General features: G+C 44.0%; 1 protein-coding gene across 2 annotated transcripts in view; it reads right to left on the reverse strand.

Moving 5' to 3' along the window:
- The window catches only part of KNG1 (kininogen 1), a 28,161-nt gene extending 19,009 nt beyond the window's left edge, over positions 1-9,152 (reverse strand). Inside the window, exons 1-5 of one of the 2 annotated variants that reach the window (XM_060010971.1) lie at positions 8,778-9,149; positions 6,450-6,560; positions 5,368-5,452; positions 2,222-2,394; positions 992-1,099 (exon numbers count right to left, since the gene is read on the reverse strand). In XM_060010971.1, the coding sequence (XP_059866954.1) occupies positions 992-1,099; positions 2,222-2,394; positions 5,368-5,452; positions 6,450-6,560; positions 8,778-8,969 (669 nt within the window). In that variant the 5' untranslated portion in view covers positions 8,970-9,149. Of the gene's footprint in view, positions 1-991; positions 1,100-2,221; positions 2,395-5,367; positions 5,453-6,449; positions 6,561-8,777 lie in introns of both variants that reach the window. The other variant, XM_060010970.1, reaches the window with a different exon arrangement.
- Positions 9,153-13,676: the final 4,524 nt, after the last annotated feature.

Genomic DNA, 13,676 nt, shown 5'->3' on the forward strand with positions numbered 1-13,676 from the left:
TGGGGGAGATGGTTCAGGCAGTAACACGAGCGATGGGGGAGTGATGGGGAGCAATGGGGAGCGGTGGGGAGCAATGGGGAGTGCTGGGGAGCGATGGGGAGCGATGGGGAGTGATGGGGAGCGATGGGGAGCCGTGGGGAGCCATGGGGAGTGGTGGGGAGCAGTGGGGAGCGATGGGGAGGGATGGGGAGCCATGGGGAGCGATGGGGAGGGATGGGGAGCCATGGGGAGCTGTGGGGAGCGTCAGATGAAGCTTCGCTCACTCGCCCGCAGCTCCCCTCCTGCTGTGTGGCCTGGTTCCTAACAGGCCTCAAACTGGTACCGGTCCACGGCCCAGGGGTTGGAGACCCCTGGACTAGATGAAGGGACTTGCAGCCACCCCTTGCTTAAAGAACAGCCTTCTGCTAAAATGCAAATAGCCCTGGGAAGGTCATCATGCCTTATCATCTTAACATGCACTAACTCCTGCCACTTTGAGATGCTCTCTTTTAACATAATTTTGGTTCAGGTAATAAGATATCAACCTGGAAAGGGCCACTAAGGGAGAGAGACACAGGATGTACTTATTAAAGATAAAAGTAGGGGAGGGAAGGTGAAAGAACAAGCAGAGACAAGTTGGAAGTGAAGGAGTGTCCTGGGTAGAGCTCGGGAGCCTTGTAAGGACATTGAGCACACGGGGAGGAAAGGAGACAGGAAAGCGTGAAGACATGAAAAGACAAACTTGACCGTGGCATCATTTTGTCTCAGGCTATTCCTAGCCTCTGGTTATATCTGTAAATGCTTATTGCCAGATGTACAGACTCTGACCAGCTGGGTAAGCAGCTTGACCAATGATGTGAACTGTAGAGTCTCAAGTGAAAGTGAACGTGAGCTGCGTATGTCATCAAAAATTTTAGTGACTGAGACTTCCTCCACAGCTGAGAGTTCCCACACCTGTAAATACTGGACACAAAAGGCTAAGAACTTTATGATTAGATTTTTGCCTACTTACACCATTTGAAAGGGACTTGCAGTCTGGAGTTAAGAATAGAAAATTCTCCTTGGAACAATTAGTCTGCACAATTGAGTAAGTAATTTCATAGTTCCATCCAGCCACCACCTGAAACGATTTTGGATTGAATATTTAAAGGGCAGTTTAAACATAATTCATAGTGTTAGGAGGAGCTTAGAATACTGCCTGACATTTCATAAGTGCTCAAAAATACAAACTATTATTATTACTAGGCAAAAGTCATTACTGAATAAATATTGAGCACATTATGACTCTCACACCCTTCAACACAACACACACACACACACAGCTACACATCTGAAAATGAAAAGCAATTTATAGATGGAGTTAATGTATTTCCTTAAGTAAGACCTAGCAATATTTCCTCTGCCAGGCAACAGGGAAAAAATGATCTGTTGAATTTTGTAAAATATTAATAATGCTTTTCTAGATGGATAAAGAAAACTTTGGAGCTGGAGTGGCCTTGACCAGTAGCTCCTTAGGTTCCCAGACTGCCAGACAGTAAGATTTCTCCTGCTTTATCTAGGGTGGGTCCCACCCTGATAGCTGGATATGGACAGAACTGAGGAGAGCATGCATCTTGCATGAAGGCAAGTCGGAAGGTCAATTAAAAGCAGGAAATGCTACTGACCAAAGTGGGTCCCTCATAATTAGAGGCTGAAATCCAAGGGGCCCAGTCAGTTGTCAGTAAAGTCTTCATGAACTGAGGCAACAGAAAGGACCAGATTTACAAGTATTTGCTTTTTTCTCTGCTGAAATGGAAACCATAATTTAGAGGGTACCCAGCAAGCTTTGCCAACTTTTTTAGGTACAATTTAATATTGGGGGGCCATGTTTGCCTCCTAATAGTTAGGTGATGAGAGAGTCTTCTTAAAACCCTAAGGCCAGAATGACTTTTCCTTTTTACCATCTCTAGGAGAACATGCAATGCTGACCACCCATTCATTAAAAACAAATCTCCCAGGAAGGGGGTCCGATTAGGCTCCCTTTCCCCATTTACATACTGCAGTATCCAAATCATTGTGCCTGAAGAGAAAGGCTTTGCCTCCTGAGCTAGTCGTATGAGAACATGAAAGAGTTCCTCACCACCACCTGTGGAATCATATGTTTTCCTCGGCCAAAGGTTTATTTTAGGTAATGAAACCCTAAACCATAAAGATCTAACAAATTCTAACAATACTATGACACGGGAAAAATTAAAGGACAAACCTGTCTTTGGGCCTTTTTTACTTCTTTAAGATCAAAGAGGTGGGAGTGATCAGTGTTGTTGTTAAAGTGTTGAATGGCATGTCTCAGTACAGGTTCCAAGTCGGGGCTTTCGGTTGATATGGGGTGCAGGCAGCCAAGGCAGTCGTACTGGGCTGTCACCAGGGGGCCCTCGGCTTGACAAAGAGCAAGCAAAAGGGCAGCGTTAACAAGCAAAACCTGCATTCACATACATTGCCCTAAATAAGTCAGATAATTTGGAAGGCCCTGATAAGCAAACTTTCCAGTAAGTCCTAGTATGCCCCGGAAAAAGAGAACACAAGACTGAATGATAGGGAAGACCTATCATTCACTTAGGGACATCTTATATGCATCCTATTGTGCATAATTATTTTAAATTTATTTTAAAGTCATTTTAAATTACAGAAGTGATACACGAATTTATCCTCATAAAATTAAAACATTACAGGTGCATTTTTATTTCTTTTTCAGTGTTAACCAAAGCTCCTTGAAGCCGGGAGCAGGATGTAATACATTTTGTATCAATTCAATCCAACAAACATGTATTTCGCACCTGCTATAACATGCCCTGTGTTGAGCATGGCTGCGTGGATGCATTAATTCGTTAGTAATGGCCACTGTCATGAAGGAGTCAGGAAAAGTCAAGGGGGAGAGACCGAACTGGAGATGGATGATTTCAATATAATTCAGCAAGAGATTGGAAAGGCAGGAGCCCAGAGTGAGCCCAGGGAAGCCTTTCCTGAGGAGAACAGGCTGAGCTAAGAAGGGTGAAGAGCAGTCAAGGTCAACCTCTCAAAACAAGGTGTGAGGCCTGAGGAGAAGGGAGGGACGGCTCCTGAGGAATAAGGATGAGGCAGGCACCGTGTTGTACACACATCTTAACCAGAGCTTATAGCAGGAGGCAGGGAGGGGTGGTCTGAAGTGTGAGCAGTCTGAAGGGAGGCCTCTGCTGTGGAGTCTGGGCTGTGCTCTGTAGGCAGGGATTCTTAACTATTTTCCTGGGTCATAGGCTCCTTTGATGACCCTAATGTAAGCTATGGCGCCCTCTCCTGGAAGATGCACATACTCACAACCTTCTCCACTTCTGGGCATTCCTAGACCCTCTGAGGTGAATTGAGAATGGTCCCCTGTAAGAATGGGGAGCCACCGAATGGGTTTTAATAAAATGATGTAAAATATTTTAAAAAGGAGAGAGTCTGTGTTAAATCACCACTGTTCATGACACACAGCCCTGACTCCCTGGTCAGTAGCAGTACATGTGGCAAAAAGGGGAAGAAATGAAGGAGTCCTGGGCCCCTTGGCCCTGGGGCTCTCACAGCCCGAGGATGTAAGATCCCCCAGTCAGCAGTTCAACGCAACCCCCCTTGCAACTGTTTCTCGGCATTCTCTCCATAAGTTTGTGTCAGGAAATGACATATTGTGTGAATATTCATAGCTTTCCCCCCTCCTTTCCTTGTAGAAGTTAGGTTGAATCAGGGTAATGGGCAAAGTTAAAAAACTAGAGGGAAATAAATAAATAAATACTGTTGAAATAATATTTACATTTTTTCCGAGAAAAATATACAGACCCTTTGAATAAAATTGTTTCTAAGATGGTTTCTGTTAAAAAAAAAAAAAAAAAACCTAGAGGGGATGACATGGGAAAGATGAGAGAATTACTGATGGGAAAACAAAACAAAAAAAGATGAACACAGGAGGTGAAAGGGAGAGATGGAGAAAAGCCCAGAGGATGGTTTGCCTGACCTCAAGGGCAGCTCCCACTGGTGTAGGGGAAGCAATGGAGCAGCCTTTGAGGGTGAGATGAGCAGGGAAAGACGCAAACTCAGTTTTTCTGGGTGACAATGATTTTCCACCCTGCCTCAACATTTCCAGAGAGATTTTTAAATTAAAATGTTTCAAATTTTGAATTCTGAAACATATCTGGCCAAAAAGTTTTCAGAGAAGAGATTGTGGACCTAGCACTAATTTCTGAAGGTGTGGCAAAGAGCTTTTTCTCTCATGGTACATAACGTGCCCTGCTCTGGATAATGTTAAAATGTGCTTACGAGATAGAGCTCTTAAACCAAATAATAAAAAGCTACCCCTATCAAAAGATTTTAATTACTTGTGATTTCTGTTTTGGACTATTTTTCTTTGAATGCAACTTCTTGCAGGAACGGAAACTCGAGGGATATAGTTTTTGTGGGTACCATTTAGGGGATTAAGGCTGGAATAGAAGGACCACTACTACAGTGGGGTTCAATAGCATGGCTGAGGATGCTGTTCTGGAGCTTAGGTACAAAACGCTATCATGCAGAAGGCCAGTTCCAGGATGGCTTTTGTGACTGACTTCACCTAGACGTGCCCATCCTTCTGTATGTGGCACCTCTGCCACAAGAGGGAAGGAGCTAACAGTGGTCATCTGTTGAGAAGTTTCTCCATACTTAGATTCTAAAGGAATATCGTTTATGGAGGGTCTATTCCACCAACTCTGCTAACTGCTAGCTGTGGGGTCTTGGGCAAGATATTTGACTGCTGTGGGCCTGTTTCCTCATCTGTGAACTGGGGATATTAACATTTGCCTCATAGAGTTGTTCTGAGGAATAGATATGTTAATACACATGAAGTGATTAGAACTGTGGCTAGTAATAAGGGCTCAATAAATGTTAGCTATTATTACCTTTTCCTTGATTATCATTAATACATTATTATGATTACATCTTCAGGTGTATCATCTAGTTTCATTCTAAACAATTGTGCAAAGTGGGAATTACTGTGATCTCCTCTTATAGGTAAGGAAAAGGAAAGCCAAGAAGGTGAGAGCTTTGAAAGATTCCAGGCCAGATCTGACCTCAAAGCCTGTGCTACTCTCACTCTAGGACGCTGCCTACAGTTGAAGCCAGTTCTGCGGCTTCTCATCCTTTTGCACACACCTAATACAATGCTGCTCTTGAGGAAGAGAATCAGGATAGCGCTGAGGGGCGTGAGCCCGGCCCCACCTCAGGACTCTGCCGCTCCACCCCCTCCAGCGCCCCCGCAAGGCTGCAAGTGGTATTGCCACTGCTGCCCTCCGGGAAAGAGGGGTCTTTGGTACCACACAGAAGAGGTTCATTTTTCCCCAGGGCAGCACCACCAGGCACAGCAGCTACCTGGAGTAATCTGGCAGGTCTGGGTAGCCACGGAGAACTTCATATTCCCCCTCTTTGCCACCGTCGCTGTGCATTCCCCTGTAGCCTAAGAAGAAGAAGAAAAAAGGATTAAAAAAAAGATTTATCTTAATCTTTCAAATGAAAGCCACCTAGTACTATTGCTAAATACGGCTTTCCTTTATAAAACCTTGTCAAGGCCTTCCCTGGTGGCACAGTGGTTGAGAGTCTGCCTGCCGGTGCAGGGGACGTGGGTTCGTGCCCCAGTCCGGGAGGATCCCACATTCTGCTGAGCGGCTGGGCCCGTGAGCCATGGCCGCTGAACCTGCGCATCCGGAGCCTGTGCTGCGCAACGGGAGAGGCCACAGCAGTGAGAGGCCCGCGTACCGCAAAACAAAACAAACAAAAAACAACCTTGTCGAGATTTTTTATGTTTTCTAGCAGAGTTTTGAGACACAAGAATGAATGTTTTGCAGCCTAATCATTATTTTATACAAGCCACTGATATTCGTGAAATATTGGAGGAAAGGCAGTTTAAATGGCGAGGTTTTAGAGTATGAACCTTTGTGTTGTTTTTTTTTTGCGGTACGTGGGCCTCTATACTGTTGTGGCCTCTCCTGTTGCGGAGCACAGGCTCCGGACGCACAGGCTCAGCGGCCATGGCTCACGGGCCCAGCCACTCCACGGCATGTGGGATCTTCGCGGACCGGGGCACGAACCCGTGAACCCTGCATCGGCAGGCGGACTCTCAACCACTGCGCCACCAGGGAAGCCCTGAATCTTTGTTTTGAGCCCCAGAGATATTTCTGTTTCATCAAGATGCACACAGTGCCTGAGAACCAGCCTGCTAAACTGTCCTCTTGATTTACCTTTCAATTTCAGTGTTCAAACTGCATACAGGAAGCCAGGGTTTTGACATTGAAGAGGTGGCTCCCTGGACTGGGAGGAGAGTGGCTTGCTTCTCCCTCAATTACGGCCCAGCAAGAAGCTGTGCTGTGCCAGGGCAGGGTAGGCGTTAGGTTAAGACAGCCCTTGGTAAACTTGGCCGAGAAAACTAGAGGCTCGGAAACTGTCAACACACTCACAGCTTGTGCAGAGTCATTGTAGTCACAATCCTGCCAGGTTTTGTCACTTTGAACAGGACAGTTGCCCTCCTTGATTTGGTACTTGAAGGAATAAAACGTGTCAGGATCATCCTGAAAAACAGCAACCAAAGATACGTACGGTTCATCTAACTGACCCAACGGCAAATCATTTGAGTGGGATCTGGTGCAGTTATATTTGATCTTGATTTGATTCAATGAAGGCAAAAACATTTATTAAAAATATTGAAAGTTTATAAATATTTACTTGGAGGAATGTTCATAATATACTATTTACAAATATATATATATATTTAAATTTCAAAGTAGATCCATAGTTTTAGCCCATTTTTGTAGAAACCAATTTATATGTAAATATATATAAATTTTTTTTTTTAAGTCTGGAAAAGTACGCAGCAAAGCTGTTAAAATGTGTGTCTTTCAGTGGTGGGAGTACAGTTCTCTTTCACTTTCTTCTTTCAACAAACATTCCTGAATTGTCTATTTTTTTGAACAAACATTATTTTTACAGTTAGAAAACAAACCAGAAGCCTTTTTTTCATTAAAAAAAAAGTAACAGTTATCTGGATAGTGGGAATAATTATGGGTAATTTTAGTATTTTTATGGGCATTGTTTTGTTTTCTATTTAGTATAGCATGACGTGAAATAATAAATTAAACTTTTAAAGTATAAAGGTGCTGATTTAGATGAGCCTTCAGATGCAACGTCCTGGTGTGTCAGAACAGCAAGGGACTTCAGAGGGGATGTTGTCCATCTTCTCAGTTTGCAGGTGAGAGAAAGGAGGCCCCAGGTAGATGGCGTATGCCTTAGGCAGCCTCCCCACCTTGGAAAGGCAGAGCCAGCTCCGGATGGCAGGTCTCCTGACTCACCAGGCAGTGCTCTCTCCACAGTGTTTGCATTTGGGAGATGATGGAATCAGACAAGATAGACTCTTCTAGTTCCTCCTAGGTCTCAGATTTTAATAAAACCTAAGTGGTCATGGTACAGGCAGTCCCCACACAGCAAGGTAGAGATAAAGAGTGATTCTATGGACATTTTAGAATAAAAAAACACATTTGCCATGGATGTCTGCCAATAAAGACTACAACCATACTAGAGAACACTAGGACTCACAGGACTGCACAAATTTGTGAAACAGAAAGGCCGGACTTTCAGAAGACAAACAAACAAAAACATATCTACTGGGCTTTTTCCTTTTTCCTTATCATATCAAATACCTGGGGTTTTTTTCCACCAAAGTAATCAATTGCTTAACTATCACAGAAACACAATGTTTTATAGTGAAATTCACTCAAACAAACTATATTGAAAAGATTTGTAATTCTTGAAGTCACATACCCTGTCAGGGTTTGTCTCCGTCCTGAGTGCATCGACCATTGATTTTAAAAAAGTGCTAAAAATCAAGTAGAACATGGCTGTTACCTTGATGCATTCAGCCATATGGACTTCATGGCAGGTATTTTGTCCAATGCAGTTGAACCAAGTTAGTCTCATTTCTGACTCCTCTTAGACAAACCTTCCCTTTCCCCTAGCTTAATTGAGGTATAATTGACAAATAAAAATTGTATATATTTAAGGGGTACAATCTGATGAACTGAAACACATGTATATTGTGCAATGATTACCACAAACAAGCTAATTAACACACCCATCACCTCACATACTTATATTTTTGTGGTGAGAATACTTAAGATCTAGGCTTTCAACAAATTTCAAGTGTACAATAAAGTATTATTAGCTATAATCACCACACTCTACATTAGATCCTCAGGACCTATTCATCGTATAACTGAAAGTTTGTACCCTTTGACCAGCGTCTCCCCATTTCCCCACCTCCCAGTCCCTGGCAATCGCCGTTCTACTTTCTGTGTCTGTGAGTTTGAACTTTTAGACTCCACACATAAGTGAGATCATATCATACTTGTTAGATGTACCCCTTTAAGAACCCATTTCCCACCTGAGGTCTGGAGGTCTTCATATTGTTGTCTAGGACTGGTCACCCAGTAAATCCTGCTGCTGCAGCCTGACCGAGTTCCTGGATTCTCCCACTCTGCACAGTCCCTTTAAAATTTCTCCATCTACCTTTGTTTCATTTCACCCTAGGATATGCTGCTCTGATCACCCAGGAGGAGTCATACCTTTCCCCTCACCCCCAGGCCAGAGAATGGTGTTGGTCTTTTCTAAGAGCTGTAAGCTTCCCTTCGATTATCAGTTCTTTGGTGATTGGGGTGCGTGTGTGGCGTGAGGCCTGGGCTCCAAGTGACAGCACAAATCCCCAATGACCTCAAGGTTAAACACAGCTCACTCACCGTCCTGATGACCTCAGTTACGCGGTACAATACAAATTGGTTGCCACTTTTGTTTCCACTGTTATATTTCTTCAGAGCAGTGTCCACAGCTTGAAATACATCCGGGTCGTTGCAGTCGATTTCTTGCGAGGAATCCTGGGTTAAACTTGGTAGCAACCTGGAGCAAAGAAAAAGGATGGTGATTAATTTCATGATTTAAGTCTCCCTCTGGGAGTTTCACGAAGAATTGGGAGCCAATTAAGATGCTGATTTTAACTATCTTCAGCCTCTATTTCCTCCTGGGCTCTCCTCTCCCTGCTGCCTCAGTGCTCTGGGGGCCTGGCTAATTCCTGCTGCCATGCACTATTTGCTTACTCCAAAAGGACAAATGGCCCTGCTGGGTAATCCAAGCAGATTTCAGGCTGAAACATTACAACACTGGGGTTGTTGACCTGCTTGTTTGCATTTGGGGAGCATGTGGGAGCACAGAGCACATTTCCTGGTGATTGCACAACTTTGTCTAGCAAATCAGAGCAGACTCTAATAAAGGAAGAGAAAAAAACACCAACTACCTCTGTTATTCCCCTGTGACTTTCCCAAAGCCATTTATGAAGGTCACTGCACGTGGCAACAATGAAACTGTAGATACAATGTGCAGACACCTTTCAATAAAATTGCTCTGCATGTTAACTTCTCTAGCTGCAGAGAAGCAAGCTGCCAGCAATCATATTGCGTGCCTGGGGAGCCCATGCACAGCGAGGTAGTAAGTGCTGGGGGTCCTACACCAGAATATTGGTGCAACTAAAAATAAAATATGGACATCCTTTCTGGTCTGTGTTCAAGCCAGCCTCTCTCCACTCACTTGCATTAGTTCTAGAAAGGAAAATGCTCCCCAGGGTGGAGGAGAGAGGGGAGAAGCATAAGAAGAGATGGGTTGGGTGAAGCCCTGCATCCCCAGGCCCTGCTTCTGGCTTGGTGTCTTTCACTACCAAGCCTCCGCCACCTGTCTGAGAAAGATGGGCTATTCGGGGAGAGGTGGTCTAAGACAAGGGCTAGCCCCTAGCAGAAGTTTGCCCTCAAGTCTTATCCCCTTCCTCACAAAAAAGGTGTTTGACTTCTCTGTTGTTGATAGGGTCTCTAGCTTGGCAATTCCGTCTTCCTGAGAGCCCTTGGAAAAGAGGGGTCAATGTGGGCTGAATGGCGGCCTTGTAGTGGAGTGGCAGGAACATTTCACTTGACAGTAATCCAACCTTGATTCCAATCTAGCTCTGCTCCTTAATTGCTCTGTGTTTCTGAGCAAGCCAGGGTCATATAACCTTTCTGAGCTTCAGTTTCCTCCTCTGTTAAATGTAGAATAGTATCTTCATGTTTTTTTTTTTTTTTGAGGAGTGAATGAATTAAGATATGTACAGGGCCTGGTAATTAGTTCTTATAAATTATAAACACATTTAGAGTGGGATGGTTAAGAATCCCTGATTTACTGAAGTGGTTTCAGGTGCATGGTGATAGCAGAAGGTAGATTCCAGTATGTGTGTGTATTGAGGCGGGGTCGGGGGTGGTGTAGGAAAAAAAAAAGCTAGAGGTGAAAGAGACTTAGGTAAGTTCTTAGGCTGGGAAGAAGGAGAGATGTGCAAAGATGGAGATGCTGAAGCTGGGAGAGTGAGTGGCTGAAGGTGCACGGTCCAGGAGGACTCGGAAAGGAATACGAGGCTGATCGTGGTGATGTTTCAAGTGAAGACTCAAAAACCGGACTTGGAGGAAGGTGCTCAACAGACACAAACGTTCAGTTATGAGATAAATAAGCACTAGGGCTATAATGCACATCATGGTGACTATATAGCTGACACTCCTGTGTGATATATAGGAAAGTCATTAAGAGTAGATCCTAAGGGTTCTCGTTGCAAGAAGAATTTTTTTCTTTTTTTTTAATTGTATCTATATGAGATGATGGATGTTAACTAAACCTACTGTGATCATCATTTCACATTTATGTATATCAAAGCATCATGCAGAACACAAACTTACACAGTGATGTATGTCAATTATTCCTCAATAAAACTGACAAAAAATTTAAAAACACAGGACTTGGCAGCGTATACAGGAAATATAATAAGTAGCAAAGAATGTGACTTTGGAGGAGGCTGATCTGGGTTGTAATCCCAGACCCACAATTTACTGACTGTAAGATCCTAAGAAAGGAATTAAACGTCTTTGGGCCTCATCTTTCTTCTCTAAAAAATAGTAATGGTGGCAACCCATTTTTCTTTCTTCCTTGGAATACAGCTAGACTTCATTTCCTGGAGCCACAGTGTTGACACTCTAAGTATTCAATAACTAATATGACGAAAGCACTGACCAATCAGACCAGATACAACAACCAGTCAGAAGAGTCACCAGCCATAGACAACTAGGGTGACACCTGCTGAACGCCAGCCCTGCAGAATCACATTCCTCCATGAAGGCATGGACACAGGGAGTGGAAAAAGGTGAAATCCAGGAAGACCAAAAAAACACATAGCTTAATAACCCACAGAAGCATTTGAGCAGTGTTTTATAATTTTTATTAAGTCCTTTCACAAATATTGCTTGAGTTATTAAAACTACTTCCTGGAAAACATAGGATTGAATGCTCTCAATTCATTTAATTAAATGCATTCATAATATGCAAATAGTTGCTACAGGTGAATAATGGGGTAAGAAAGGATTCCTACTTACTTTAGGGACCTTACATTGTTCTGGAGGTTTAGACAATATACCACTGATTGCTCCTTTTCTAGATTTTTGTTGTTGTCGTCATATGATAGCTAAAAAGTATACGAATGCTTCTTTAATGTTTGTTATAATTAGTAAATTGTGGGACTTGGATTAGAGCTCAGATCAGTGTCCTTCAAAGTCACTCTTTCCTATCAGTTATACACCTGTATACAGTGCCAAGTCCAGTTGTAACTGAACAGGACCCTTTGGGGCCTTCCCAGGACCAGACCCCCACCGCATGTCCTCTGCCTGCCTCTTGTTTGTAAAAAGGTTTTAGTCTCCTAGACCTTCCCTGAGTTCCACAGACAGATTCAAACAGTTACTAACTAGGGAAGTGAGGGAATGCAGAGGAAGAAAAATCAAGTCCAACATAATCTTATCCATGACTGTTAGTTTAAACTAATGCCTTGATTTATGACCCCAAACTGTCCTGTGGCTTAAACCAGCTGGCTCCAAGCGGGCTTAAAATTGATGACCCTGGGAGGGTCAATTAAGAATCGAAACTCCTGAACCATCACGAAGGCTCTAAGAAATAATAAAATGCCTCCACCATCGCTGTTGCTCTCTCCTAGAAAGAAGTTAAGGGATCACAAGACCACCATTGACTAATTTGCTTTGCAGGAACACATAGATCAATCACAATCACCAAGAACACATCGAGTCACAAGATGGCGCCAGGATGTCTGCAACTGAGGTCTTATCAGGAAGCGAAAATCACAAAGATCCCCTCCCCTTTACTTTTTTGCCTTTCAGAACCTTGTACCCCGGCCAGCCAGGAAGATAAATTTGAGAAAAGTCCCATCTTCCACGCTGGCGCCTCCTCCACTAATAAACCTTTCTCTGATCCAAACTGACATTTTTTTTTTGGCTTCACAGTGTGTCAGGCACACAAACTTAGGTTCGAAAACACTGTTTTTGAGTTTTCACTTGAAACACCACCGTGATCAGCCGTGTATTCCTTTCCAACTCGTGGACCGTGCGCCTTCAGCCATCCCCTCACTCTCTCAGCTTCAGCTTCTCCATCTTTGCGCATTTCTCCTTCTTCCCAGTCTAAGAGCCTAGTTGCTTTCACCCTTAGCTTTTTTTCCTACCCCACCCGCAGCCCTGCTGTTAGAATCTACCTTCTGCCAACACCACACACCTGAAACTGCTTCACTAAGTCAGGTAGAGAGAATCTAAAGTCTTAGTAGCCTGTGTCTATGCTTGAGACTTGATTTGGGAAGAAGGAGAAAGAAAGAGGATCCAAGTGTGAGAAAGGAGTCTTTTGAGCAAAAACGAATAAAGAGAAGTTATCTGAGACTAGAGTGTCCCTAGCCTGGGGAGAAGAGAAGAGAAGAACAGAGGACTTGTGAAGCAGAGGACACCTCTGTCCTGCTTTCTGGGGCTGTAGCTTGGAGGCAGCAAGATCTGAGGGAGAAACCAGCCATATGGTGTCTCTTGGCAGTCATGTCCATTAGCATCTTACAGAGACTCCTATATCCCAGTTTGGTACAGAAGAAGCAGATAAACGAGACCTAAAGAGAGATGTGAACAGGGTAGTAAGCATCCCTCAGCCGGGGGACCTGGTGGATTAGTGATGAAGAATCAGACCTCTGGGCTTCCCTGGTGGCGCAGTGGTTGAGAGTCCGCCTGCCGATGCAGGGGACACGGGTTTGTGCCCCGGTCCGGGAAGATCCCACATGCCGCGGAGCAGCTGGGCCCGTGAGCCATGGCCGCTGAGCCTGTGCGTCCGGAGCCTGTGCTCCGCAACGGGAGAGGCCACAACAGTGAGAGGCCCGCGTACCGCAAAAAAAAAAAAAAAAAAAAAGAATCAGACCTCCTTCTCATGCCCACCACCCAAACACCTTGGCACTATGAGAGTAAAACGCGGCACCACTTCGTGTGGGAAGTAGCAGGAACTCCAAGAAGGACTGAGGTTAAATTTCCCATTAGCTCAGTTAGGACATCAACCTGAAATCGAAATTAATTTGTTCCAAAAAACAAATGGGCTGGAAAAAACAAGTGGAAGAGAATTTGGGTCCCTTTTATAAGAATAATCCTTTAAGTGAGAATACATTCCTTCTTGGTAGGCCCAACCTCAGCATAAGTACTAGTAGAGAAAAGACGCTAGAATTAAAGGAGTTAAGTTCAGGAAGAAAGAAATTCTGAGGATCAGAGATTTGCCTC

This window comes from Delphinus delphis, chromosome 4, assembly GCF_949987515.2.
Source record: "Delphinus delphis chromosome 4, mDelDel1.2, whole genome shotgun sequence".
Classification (NCBI taxonomy): domain Eukaryota; kingdom Metazoa; phylum Chordata; class Mammalia; order Artiodactyla; family Delphinidae; genus Delphinus; species Delphinus delphis.